General features: G+C 33.8%; 1 protein-coding gene across 2 annotated transcripts in view; it reads right to left on the minus strand.

The window, feature by feature from the left end:
- Nucleotides 1-14,140, minus strand: part of LOC143225253 (nephrin-like) — a 167,225-nt gene that overhangs the window by 28,424 nt on the left and 124,661 nt on the right. For both annotated transcript variants that reach the window (XM_076454335.1, XM_076454334.1), the window contains exons 6-11: nucleotides 11,826-11,993; nucleotides 11,155-11,445; nucleotides 9,300-9,511; nucleotides 8,577-8,664; nucleotides 4,840-4,973; nucleotides 3,313-3,466 (exon numbers count right to left, since the gene is read on the minus strand). In XM_076454335.1, coding sequence (XP_076310450.1) covers nucleotides 3,313-3,466; nucleotides 4,840-4,973; nucleotides 8,577-8,664; nucleotides 9,300-9,511; nucleotides 11,155-11,445; nucleotides 11,826-11,993 — 1,047 coding nt within the window. The remainder of the gene's footprint in view (nucleotides 1-3,312; nucleotides 3,467-4,839; nucleotides 4,974-8,576; nucleotides 8,665-9,299; nucleotides 9,512-11,154; nucleotides 11,446-11,825; nucleotides 11,994-14,140) is intronic.

Genomic DNA, 14,140 nt, shown 5'->3' on the forward strand with positions numbered 1-14,140 from the left:
GTGTTATAACTATATTTATTGTACCTAATATACCATTTTGAAAATATTCCAAATTCGAGTTTGCAATGAACATATCTATTTATTAAGAATTAATCGGGCGGTTTTGTTCCAATAAAATCTTCAGCTTTTCCAGGAACCTGATTTATTTCTTTTTATGAGGTTTTGGTGATATCGTGTTCGGTTTCAAACTTCGATTGTCATAATACTCTAACTGTGAGGGTTAATCTGAATTAGTGACTAAGATGTTCACAGTAGACTTGAAGCTGAATCTCACTGTATATTTCAGAATTCAAACAATTAAATTTTTATGTAAAGTAAATAGTACTGTATAAGAATAGTAAATTAAAAATAACTTTTTGTATGAAAAGGTAATTGTCCCAACATTTACAGCCCCGGATTTACAACGCTAAAATCAGGGGTTCGATTCCCCTCGGTGGGCTGAGCAGATAGCCCGATGTGGCTTTGCTATAAGAAAAACACACAGAAACCCCAACATTTACTAGTGAAGTACATAAATGTATAATTTTAAAAGAAATGTGCAATAAGAATTTCCAAAAATGTTGGCTATAACTCAGCTGTCGTTGGTATCTATAGTAAATAAAAGTAAAAAAATAATTTTTGTATAAAAAGATAATTGTCCCACAAATTACTCATGAAGTACATAAATGTATAGTTTTAAAAGAAATGTGCAATAAGAATTTCCAAAAATGTTGGGTATACCTCAGCTCCCCCCTTCCCCGAGTACAGATAGATAGCCCTTTGTGTAGCTTTGTGCTTAATAAGAAACAACCTTCGCTGTTATAATCAAAAACTTCCCAAATCCCACTACCGTTTACCATCTAAAGTTGATTGTGGTTACCCCACACAAAACATTAATAATGTAATGAAACCAATGCTATCTATGAAGAAAAATAAGAGTAGTGCTTAATAAAAACCGCCCGATATCCACCCATTGACTATAATTAGGAAATAATAACACGATCTCTATAACTCCCCCTAAATTATTAATGAACATTTTCTGTTCTTGGCGTGGTTATTTTGCCATATACATTTGGTTTTGCTTTGTACATATATTAGGTCTCTGCGAGATGTGTTAGGACGGTGGTTGAGTTTCTTTGTCACGTATACTGCTTCGCAGATTTACATCGAACTAAACTATTAACCAAAAGTACCCCATTAGTATGTACGCCATGATATAGTGAAAGTGATGAAATGGAATACTGAGTTGGCCTTATTCAAAAGTAATGCGATTTTCGATCAAGTATGAGATAAGTGAAGCGTTCTATGTCTTGCATACTTTCCTACCTCTTTTAAAAATATCCAAAAATAACACAAAGTTTTTCAAAGGCTAAATTTTGGCAGTACAAAGAAGCAGATATTTGTTATGTCCATAATGTACCTATAGAAGAAATACCGTGGAACATGTTCAGAAAAATATGTGTTCTTTAACGTGGCACGTGATTAATAGAATTGCTGGCTACAAAAAATAATAATAAAAAGTCAGATAAAAACAAACAAACAAAGGAACACAGGTAGTTTCCACGTCAGGTCTCTACACTCTAGTCATATTTTATTTAATGGTAGTTTAAAAAAGATGAAAGGAAAGAAATAACACAGTAAAGCATTACGTTTGAAAGTTCCAACATTAACAGGTGTTATAATGAAAAATAGCAATAAAAATGATCGAGGCTCACTTTAGTTTTGCAGGCCAATTTAATTATGTTGAGGTCCATTGTAGCAGTGAATGAATATTTGTCTTTAATTTCAAGTATAAACATTTCATCACTGCAAAAACACATTACGTGTAAAGATTTTCGACTTTCTGTAATTGTTTTCTAGCCTTTCAAAGAACTTCCTTTGACTTGTCAAGGTAAACATAGAAAAGAGACAACACATAAATATATACGTATCTTTTGAAATAACCGATTAGTTTAGTATCAGTCGACATAAATTATTTGAGATATATGAACACTTTGTCTTTCCAACTGATCAATATATGTTGTATATTTTAAACATATTACGACGTCTGTGAAAAATCTTCCTAGCTGTACTAAATTTTGTAAGAACGATAAATTATGACCTTTTAATCCACACCGTCTTTTTTTTTTTTTTATCAGATCTTAAAACTGAGGGATTACTGAATTTTAAAGGTAATTATAAGACCACGCCTTCAATGTACTAATGTATTCTTCTGTTATATATTGTATGTGATTGATTGATTTTTCCCGAAAGGGGTCGAAAGCCACTGGAAGGACCACCTATTTTAATCACTCATCTCAATTTACAGTAGTGTGTTGTCTGTTAGTGGGTCACAAGACACAAAAATGACACGACATAACGGACGCTTAACATTGTGATTTGTAACATCGTGACGTCAATGAAACGTCGCATGTGAATCACAAGCAGCATTGTCAACTCCGTAGGCTACAATGAAGCATGGAATATGATCTTCAGAATATGAATTTCAGTGTCTCTAAACAATCCATCAATTTCATAAACTAACTCACCAGTATTTATCGATGGTTAATTTGTATTAAATAAACTAACTCACCAGTATTTATCGATGGTTAATTTGTATTAAATAAACTAACTCACCAGTATTTATCGATGGTTAATTTGTATTAAATAAACTAACTCACTAGTATTCATCGATAGTTAATTTGTATTACAATCACATTCTTCGTTAAACATATAGATCTACTGAATCGATTATGCTTTTAGAGATTAACAAGGTTAAAAATCAATTACAAGCTTTTTTGTGCTTGCATGTATGGGACCAAATCAAAGTGATTATCAATATATCAACATACGCGTACGTTTGTTAGAGCAACCAAAGTAATTAATTATTCATGTTTAAATACATATTCCATACATTAGTTAAATTAATCAATTAACTGAATTATCAATACTGCAACAGATACTTACATTAAGTTAAGATAAATAATTTATAATTAGAGTTTTAATTGATAAAAATGGGTAACAACCTGCAGAAACCAAATTAGATCACGCAGTGTTTCTAGCGAACGACCCATTTTCACTTATCTTATGTTACTGGCAAGCTTACCATAATTACATAAATGCATATAACGGAGACCGTCTGAAATAATGTGTAATAACATTTCCTCCATGAGCTGTAACCCTAATATAACGTGTATCATTTTTGTTGCGGGTAGAGCATTATTTTGACTGTTTTATGTGTTTAGGAAGTAGCATAGCTTACTAATTAAATTAGATAATTTCTGCTGTTATAACTTAATAATAACTTCATACGTTATTCACTTTCTTAAAAATTTGCTTCAACCTGAAACTCACATATAACTGATAGAGTTACAGATGTCGCCATAGGTCGCAGAGCAGCTGGATTTGAAGCCTCGCACCTATAGACTGCACCATTGTCACTTGCATCTGCTCGAAAAACAAATGTACTGGATACCCCTTTTGGTAAAAGTTCAACGGTCCCGCTAACCTAATAATAGATAATAAAAAACTGAGGTAAGAATTGTCTCTTAACATAGGGCGAAATTAAACGTGTTTCCATCTCAGTATAAACCTGAATAGAGTATCCAGTGCTAACAATTAATAGATTATGGAAAGAAAAACAAACTACAAGTTGGTAGACTCAGCAGATAGCCCACCGTGGCTTTGCTATAAGAAAAACACACACAAACCACAAGTGAAACATTTCATGACACGCAATATATCAATATATTAATAATTTCTTTATACTGTGTCCGATTGTCGAAGTAAAGTGAAAATAAATCGGAAATAAAACAGGATATATATAACGATCATCTAACTTATTCCTATATATATATACATAACGATTATCTGGTTTCTTTACATTTATAACAATTGCCTTGTTATTATAATGTATAACATTTGGTTGGATTTTTAAATATATATGCTTTACCTAGCTTCTTTTCAAATGCATAAATAGCCTGGCTTTTCCTTTAAATAAATATATAAAAAATATTAGTTAGCTTATTTAAATGTATAATAATAGTATAGCTTTTTATTTAAATATAATGGTTGATTGGTTTCTTTTTATATAGACTGGTAGTCTAACTTCTTCTTTACTTATTATTATTTTACGTAGTTCTCGCCACGCTACTGCAAAATTACTTTCCACACTTTGGAGCGTTCTATGCGTTATAAGAGTGGCAGTAAAATCCCTTTTTCAGTTAAAATAGCCTAAGAGTTGGTAGTAATTACTGATAGCTAGCTGATTTTCTTGTAGTCTATATGGTCTAAAATTAGAAATGGCTTGCTCAGGTAGCCAGTCCTCCAGCTTTGCCCAGCATGGCCAGGTGGTTAGGGCATTCGGCTTGTAATCTGAGGGTCGCGGGTTCGAATCCCCGTTACACCAAATATGCTCGCCCTCTCAGCCGTAGGGGCGTTATATTGTGATGGTCAATCTTACTATTCGTTGGTAAAAGAGTAGCCCAAGAGTTGGTGGTGGGTGGTGATGACTATTTGCCTTCCCTCTAGTCTTACACTGCTAAATTAGGGACAGCTAGCGCAGATAACCCTCGTATAGCTTCAAATCATATTCAAATTCAAATTCACTGTTAAATTAAGAACGACTAGCGCAGATAGCTTTCGTGTAACTTTGAGCGAAATTCAAAACTAATGAAAACTAACCAAAGAAACGTGCAAATAATGTTCTTAAAGTTATATTAATAAGAAAACTTCCAACTGTATTCTCTGATATATGTCCTTTAAAATGTCTAGCATAGGAGAAATATATTTTCTCTCGTAGAAAAATGATTTTACTCAGGTGAGGGTAAACAAATATGTAAAAAAAGCTCCAGTTTTACAAAATATCGAACATTCTATTACCTCTGCATTTCCTTTAAACCATCGAAGGGTGGCAAAGGGATTTCCCCCAAAAGAAACGCAGGTGAGCCTCTGTAAATCTCCAGCTCTGATAACCTTGTCTTGAAAGTTTTTAATCGATGGAGGCCCTGGCGGATCTGTGGGGAACAACAGGACGGTGAAAGAAACTGAGGATCAAAAAAAGTGTAATACATACAGAATAAGTTAGATGTATTAGAGTTCTTTTAAACCCATTTTTCTCGATATTAAAGAGTAATGAAGAAAAGTCACTGAGTGTAACTATGTATAGATACTTTTTTGTTGTTTCTATCAACTTAATCTGATATGAAGCTACCTATGTGAATTATTAACGTAATTTCAAATTGCTACAGTTTGTTGAACATTTGGTAATATAACATTTATTGTCTTATTTCTAGAACAGATAGTATTCTGTGAAATAATATACGATATAGTGACGTAAGAACGTTCGCGTACATCATCAATGATGTTTAAAATTTAATATTAGTTTCATATCGTTTACAATGAACAAATTCAAACATTCTTAATGTCAATTCCCACCGATAGGTGTCTTAGAGTGCCTTTGATATCGAAAAGACAAGCAGGAGCACCGTAAGAAGTTGGCTCAATTATAACTTTTACATAACTTTAACGTTTAAAAAATATTTCAAAATCGTTCTGGCAAAAAAGCAAATATACATATCGTTGAAGTATAAGGTAACTAAATATACATTCGTGCTTATAACATTCATGTTGTAATTTGTTTTGTGTTAAATAATAAATTAGATTCTCTAGGTATAAATCATACTTAATGTTGCTTATAAAGACACCTATTTTATCTGGCCATTACCCTGTGTACTGATATGCTTCACGAGCATTAACTTACAAAAAAAAATTCAAGCCCAAAGGCAGACTTATCGGGTAACGTGCTTCTTCTTATCCTTTATTGGCCAAAGCTCCTCTGATAACAGTTACTGTTTTAGTTACATGAAAATCGGAAGTTTCCTTTATGTTATTATAATGTTTGCATTACGTGACCTGCTTTAGAAACTAGAAACTGTATGATAGATTCTTTAGTATCTTATTTGTAGCCAAGCAACGTAAAAGCTGAGAGCATCTTGATGCTTAGATCACTTTCCCTTTCAGTTTTCCCCCATTCTTCCACCTCCATTCGGATCTAAATACTCTTGCACGACTTTTTCTAAAATTCAAACATTTATTTTGCTCGGATGACGGTCACTTCTTTCACGAACCAAATTAACAAGTGTTTGAACTGAAGTAAATATTTTCAAGACATCGGTATAAAGTTTAAAAGTAAAATGCACAATCTTGGAATTAATATAGGATAACAAAATTCCTTAAAATGTTCTATAAACAAACAGTAAAGAAACTCCCTCAACAGTAACTGTTTTATTCCACGCTTGTCATATAGCTGAGACCTGACAAGAGTCAGTAACGGCAGAAAAGAACACGAACTGATGAACGCATTACGTGTATTTCCCAAGATACCTTCGTGAAACGAACCATGTCTTAATCTTGCCACACACCTTTTATAAAATCATGGAAATAAAAAAATAATGCAATTATATTCTGACGGTGAATCAAAACAGTTTAAGAGCAGGTTTGAAACATCGGTAATTCATTGTGTTCTTGCAAGAGCAAAGTGGCACTAAATGATTTAACTGAGGCCATACATGTTCATTAGGGGTTTTAATCTGCTGTGTAGAGCTAGGAGGAGATCAACCAGACAATCTACAGAGAATGAGACAGCTTATCAAAACTTTTTAACCAGTTCCATTTAAAAAAGCATTTTTAAAGGTTTATACTGATAAATAATTTTTAAAAGGTGAATATCAGCAATTCTCTATATGTGACTGCATTTAGAATTAATTGTTTCATATACTCTATGGAAAAATGCGAAACAGGAGTAAGAAAATTACAGAAGTATGTGGAATCAATAACCAGGATAACTTGTGAAACAGGTGTAGGTGAAGAATTAATCAAACTTGTGAATGAAGTGCAAGTGAACTAGGCGAACGTATCAAACACGTGTAGGTGAACCAGACGAACATATGAAGCAAATGAAAATGATCTAGGCGAAGGTCTGAAGCAAGGGTAGATGAACCAAGTGAATGTGTGAAACAGGTGCAGATGAACTAGATAAATGTGTGAAACAGGTGTAAATGAGCTCAGCGAACGCGTGAAGCACGTGTATGCTGATTACATGAACGTTCAAAACGAGCAGGTAAACCAAAGAGACGTCCGAAACAGATTTAGGTGAACTGTAATACAATATGAATGAATCTTACGAGTTGCTAATGTACTTCTCTGCTATAAGATTAACATAAATAAATATACTCACAATATTCATAAGTCGTACGTGAGTGAAAAGAGACACAAGACATTTATTTATTAATCACATGCGAACAAAAAGTGTGACCAATAAAAGCCGAGTCGGCCCTAAATGTTATTTTTAGCCAATCATGAAACTAGTTTTGGGTAGGAGACATAAATTTATGGTGAAATGAAATTTGTCATGTACGTAAATTACACTAATACTATTTTAAAATAACGTCATCACTTACGTACGTACTAAAATATTCCTGGACCCAAGAAAACCATCAATATATTTACTTTCAAGATTGATGTTTTAAGTTTTGTACCTCAAAGTTGTCTGACGTTTATCAACGAGAAGGTTAACATTTATTATGATTATAGAATTTTTTTCTCATTTTTAAACTTTTTTTAACATTTCACTCTCAATAATTTACAAAACATCACACAAGTTACATTGAATTGTTGACTTTACTGTGTTTTTATTACACATATAAACGTCTTCAGATTGTCTAATAATATCCTTTCAGAAAAAGTATAAATGTCTGCTTGCTTAAAACATTTCTTGGTTTAACAGTTAACATAAATATCGATTAAATTAAAACTTCGCTTATTTAAGGAACACATTTCTCTCTAACAGTGTGATATACCATTTGTATATGTAGAACGTATGGTTTCATATATTAATAAGTGTAATATAATTTGATATCATATGCAATATAGCAGCAAATATTGATTCAACAGAGATTTTAAAGTAAAGACATCAAACTAAAGAAGGACCAGACTAATTACTAGCATGCCAGACTGCGTCCCGGAAGGTCCGAGATTTTTTGCTCGCTACAAGTCACTGAGATTTCTCTGTATTTTCAGATATTGTGAACGTTATAAAAATACCAGCCGAGTAAGTGGCAGGTATTTCTGAATGTTTTTCTTTTCTATGTTGAGCATTCTAATTTAAAGATAGTTCTATCTTGGGGTCTCTATCTCCAATTGTTGTTGAGAATTGTTGTAGGAAACGACGAAAAAGTATGTAAGAAACAACACTACTACCACAAGGGCATTAAAACTATTACTTAATACGACGTTTCTGGCATAGTACCCTTTCTAAGAATCATTCAGTAGCGTTATAACAACAACAAATACAAATTTCATGTGGCCTCAATATAATACTGTATAATTTTAACTGTACGTATACCTTTAGTTAAGTGTGACGAAACGTTCTAAAATCTGTGAAACTACACCTTAGGAGTAGCCCAAGAGTTGGCGGTGGGTGTGATGACTAGCTGCCTTCCCTCTGGTCTTACACTGCTAAGTTAGGGATGGCTAACGCAGATAGCCCTCGAGTAGCTTTGCGCAAAATTCAAAAACAAACGAAAACAAAACAAACACCATATTCATATAATACTTACAAATTATACTCAGAGAAGTCGTCTGAGAAACGCTGTCTCCCAATGCTTCATTTAAGGCATAACAAGAAACAGACACTTCTTTTGGGCCCTGAAAGAAAATCGACCTTAAATATTTGTAAAACCAAACTTCTTTATTGCTCTTAGTTGTGTATTTGACGCTATAAACCGAGTTTTCGATATCCATGGATTGTAGAGTGCAGATAGCTCAATGAAAAGCTTTGTGTTGGGAACATGCAAACTGACAAAGTATTTTGAAATAATAGAAAGATGTTTTGAACGCTTTATCAATTGTTTCACCTCTTGTGGCCGTTCCTACTGTTATGTTTTTAACACGTTCAGTGTTGCGATTCTTGCATCATCTATGACAAGTGGTGATAAGCATTTTAGTGCAATATCATTGTGTTTTCAATTCAACAACAACAATAAAACAATATCTAAAAGTGTTATATATAGGTGCTTTACTTACGATGCACACGTGTCCGTGATCGTACATTTAAGGCTGCTAAACTCTTATATGAGCGTTTCAGCACTGAATGTTTTAACCAAAGGTTTTAACCAAGAATCAAAATAATCATTTGAATAATTTTTACTTATCGTGCTTTTTAATTATTATTATTTTATAAATCTAATATTATTTATAAACTATTCATAAACAAGTAATTCTTTATCGAAAATAAAAAGAAGCCATAAAAAATGAAATAGTTAAATAATGTATTTGTTTACCTGCCATGTCAAACCAATAGTTATCCTTGAAGTGGTAATCCAACCTCCTTCTGAGCTCTCAGTGGAAGATCCAGCAGAAGGAACGGGTCTGCCATCTACAACCCATGATATCTTAGCAGCTGGATTGCTTGGTCCAGCAATGCAGTTGAGCGTAACGTTATCGCTTCTTTTGCCCTCTCTAGGTCCCTTTATTGACACTTGCGCAGGCGGAACTGAGAAAGACATTAAAATAATGGTCAGTAGATATTACAGGAAAAAAAAAGTTTTATAGGCTATCATGAAGTATTGTTAAATGTAGTATTAAGATCTAAATGACTTGGTTTCCAGAATAGAAACTGTTGATACAAAAAATAGCATAGAAATAATGTGCTGCTCGTGTTTCAGATTGCACTTTAGGTGTTTATACAGTTCACATTAAATGAATGATTAACGTGATATAAAAATGACATTATTTCCAATGTTCAGTGGTGTAATGTCGTGTGTTAGAAAGCAATCCACTTTGTTAAAGTATTTTACTATATACAGTTTTTATCCAATAATAAAACTTTAACAGTCTTTAGAATGATGATATAAACCTTTTTTCGACCTCTTAAAGTGTGGTACGAATCAACACAAGACTGACAGCGTATCATGGAGTCATTGTGCTTAATATTTTGTAAAAATATAAAGAATTTAACGATAATTGGGATCTTAAATTTGACGCCTTTGTTGACTTGTTTGTCTTGTGAGACACATATTAAAAACAATAACTTTAACATGTCACAGAGTTATATCATTTATAGCATTATTTTTAATGTATTAGGTTGTCCAAAAATAAACGTCGAAATTCTCACGATGACATTTAGAAGCTTAATACTGAGTAACTTATCTTTGGTTGTTTGGTTTAATCCAACATTTGTCGCTTACGAGGTGTCTTAATTGTCTGCTGTTTAAACTCAGAGTAAGTTTCGCAACCCCTAAGGCAGCATGGAAAAGAAGGACTTTCGTCTGATTTTCTTTTACGACTTCAAACTCGGACGAAAAGCTACCGAAACTACACGAATCATCAACTGTCACGGATTTGTTACTGATCATACAGTTCAGCGTTGGTTCTAAAGATTTCAACATCAAGATGAAGGTCTTGAAGAAAACGAAGTTCGTGGAAGGAAGCCATCATTAGAAGAAAACACATTAAGGGAAGCAGTTGAGACAGATCCTCACATAACAGTATGTAAGCTTGTATAAATGCTAGACACAAGCAAATCAAGCATTGTCAACCACCTAAGTGCGATTGGAAAGATGAAGAAGTTGGATAAGCGGGTTCTGCATGAGCTGATTGAAGATCAACAAAATCGGTGTTATGAGACCTGTCAAGAATGACGCTCCAAAAACTGAAGAAATTGGGAATTGAGGCTCTGCCTTATCCACCTTATTCCCTCAGACCTTTGCCCTACAGGTTTTTATTTTTCAGGAACTTTGACAACTTTTTGAACAATAAATTCTTTCAAAACCAGGCCGCTGCAGAAGAAGCTTTCAGGGAATTCATTGACCATAGAAACTTTGATTTCTATAGCAGGGGTGTAAACAGCATCGTTACACGTTGTCAAAAGCATGTTGAAGCAAATGTTGCTTTCTTTGATTAAAGTATGTTTTACAACACTGGTTTATATTTTTCCAAACTTTGCAGTTCAAAAAACGACATTTATTTCTGGACAACCCAATATAATTGAAATCGTGCTGTGAGTCGAACAATCAGGATTGTAATTTTAAGTTGCGAAAGCTAATTTACTTAAATTTACACATGATTAGGGTATTTTACACCACATTACTCAAGCATTTCTCAGTATTACCGATAGTATCGTTTTATATGACTTACAGTAGACCTTTAATCTGACACTGGCGACCATTGGTTTCAATGTGACGCTGTTAGATGCCTCGCACCGATAGTCGGCGTTGTTGTCAGACGCGTCGACGTGAAACGTGTACGGATTGGTCGTTTCTCTGCCAGACACGGAGTAGCTTGAGTCAACTTGAGCTCCGTTTCGGAACCAGAGTAATTTAGATGGCGGATTCCCCCCTCGAGAAATACAAGCCAAAGTTAATGTATCACCCACTTGAACAATATCGTTATTTTGATAGCCTTCGATTTTTGGTGGTTCAGGAGGGTCTGCAAAACACCATAATACTCAACGTGATTAAACATCATAAAAATACTTGTTGATAATTTAAGTATGTGTTAACGTTCTATAGAAAATCATTAAAATGTCTGAAATAGTTTTGTTAGTTTGATAACATATGTCTATATCTCTTTTAAATGTCATTTTAATTTCATTAAAGCCTATATATTTCCATTGTATTCATCCTCGAATTATCAACTTCAAAGTCATATTCTAATAAATGGTATATCAACGTAAACCTGAGTTAAGATGATACCAATATTGTTAACATAAGTTTAATATTATCATATTAAATTATTTAATAATCGAATAAAATGACTTTATTGTAAGCTAGTTAAAAGAAAGGGGGAAAAACATGTCGATAACTTACAAAGGACTATTACTGTCACAGACGAGGACTGTGGTCGCTTTAATCCGGGATGAGTGACCTTGCACGTATAGGTGACGTTATTGTCGTCCAATTTCGGGTAGAGTGTTATTGTGCTAGACCTTGTGAACAAGCCGTTTCGGAGATCTTTGGTCTTAACCATCACGTTATCTAATTAAGAAGATGGTCTTGAAGTGCTCTATGTCGATAATACCATGTTACTAAGACCTCTTATCATATAAAAATAAGGAGAAAGAACCAAGTGGCAAATAAACGTACTATTAAAACACGCATCTGCGTTTATCGTCTTCTTTCGTAATGAGGCTGAGAAACCTGAAGAAAGCTAGCCACGAAGAGAAGAAGACTTGTTTGTTTTTGTATTTCACGCTAGTCGTCGCTAATTTAGCAACGTAAGACTAGACGAAAGGCAGCTGGTCATCACAATCCACTACCAAATCTTGAGCTACTCTTTTATCAACGAATAGTAGGATTGGTCGTTACATTATAACGCCCCCACGGCTGAAAGGATGAGAATAAGGTACGAATTGAAGAAATACTTTAACTATTTCCATGATAGTTTTCGTAATTATATGTCGAACAAAGACATATTTATACATTCGTTACGCCTGTAAACAATGATAGAACTCTTGATTAAGTCCCGTGGAACAAATAAAAGTGTTATCAAAATTACAATAACGAATTTTAAATATCCATAGCCCCCCAGTGGCTCAGCGGTATGTCTGCGGACTTACAACGCTACAAACCGGGTTTCGATACCCGTGGTGGGCAGAGCACAGATAGCCCATTGCGTAGCTTTGTGCTTAATTAAAAAAACAAAAACAAAACAATATCCATAAGTTAAGATGTCTACTCTCTTCCCAAAATTACGGTAAAACGGTTTTACTACCGGCAGATAAAAAATAATATTAATCTGTAATTTTACTATTATGGAAATTTGGAAACATTTTGGTAAGCAGAGGAATTATCAAATTACGTTCATGATATAAAAGCATAATTAAAAATCCTAGAGTAAAATAATGTACAGGTATCATCACAAATGAGTATTATTTAATGACATTTTATGCAGCACTATTTTACCCTAATTAAAATTATATATGCTCAGAAACAATGTATTTTAATTTAATACTAACACAAGGCTTATAAAGACACTACGCACCGTTTGTATATTACATTGTGAAATAATAATTAAACTTCCATACTGAACTAACTTTGTCTTTAATTGAGAAAAAACAAAATATTTTATTTAAACTTAAAAACCAATATTTTTGTATTCAATTCTTTTATCTTTATTATATAGCTGGTGGATCAACTGAGAAATATCTTTTTATGGATATGTTTTATTTTGATTGAAAAAGTAATACTCTTTTGTTAAGGGCGTGATTTTGTGTGTTTTTTTTTCTTATAGGGCTATCTGATGTGTTCACCGAAAGGAATCGAACTTTTGGTAAGGTACCAAGTTACAGTTTTGGCCAAAATCTTAAGGCCAATGAACATAAAGAAAAAATATACATTTTGCGTTGTTAGACTGAACCACTTATTTGAGTAGAGCTTCGAAAGATGAAAATAAGAAAAGGGAAAATAAAAATAAAAAAACTTTTCAGCATTTAATATGGAAAATGTGAGCACTATGAAATTAGTCTAAATACTTGCTGGTCAAAAGTTTAAGACCATACTGAAACGAAGCGTTAATCAGTAAACACGTAACGAAATTTAGTCATTTGTGTTCAAGCATTAGCGTTGTCAACATTTCCCACTGACATATTTTGTGTTATATTGGGTAAAAACATAACAAAGGCTAAAAAGTCGACCTGAAAAAGTAAGGTCTCTCTTCACGTGCCATCGCTGGTGAGATTGGGCATAGTAAAACAGTGTTTGGCTCAAGAAAATTTCGCTGGCGTTGAGCAGGAGGATTCGACGGGTTGTACGGCAAGACGCCAACCGATCGTCGAACCAGATGAAGGCCCTTACGGACGCAGAATGCAGCTCAAGAACGATAAGACGGCATCTACGAGAGAAAGACTTCAAAAACCATAAACGTCTTCAAAGGCCACGCCTCCTTCCACACCACGAAACAGCTCGGTTAAACTTTACTGAAAAACACCAAACATGAGACGTAGAAAAGTGGACGAATGTTTTGTTTTCTGATGAGAAAAGATTAACCTGGATGGTCCAGATGGCTTCCAACGTTACCGGAACGATAAGGATATCTCACCGGAGACATTTTTTACACGACACAGTGAAGGAGGTTCCATCATGATCTGGGATGCTTTCTCCTTCCATGGAACAATGGAGTTTCA

Source organism: Tachypleus tridentatus, chromosome 9 (genome assembly GCF_004210375.1).
Source record: "Tachypleus tridentatus isolate NWPU-2018 chromosome 9, ASM421037v1, whole genome shotgun sequence".
Classification (NCBI taxonomy): Eukaryota; Metazoa; Arthropoda; class Merostomata; order Xiphosura; family Limulidae; genus Tachypleus; species Tachypleus tridentatus.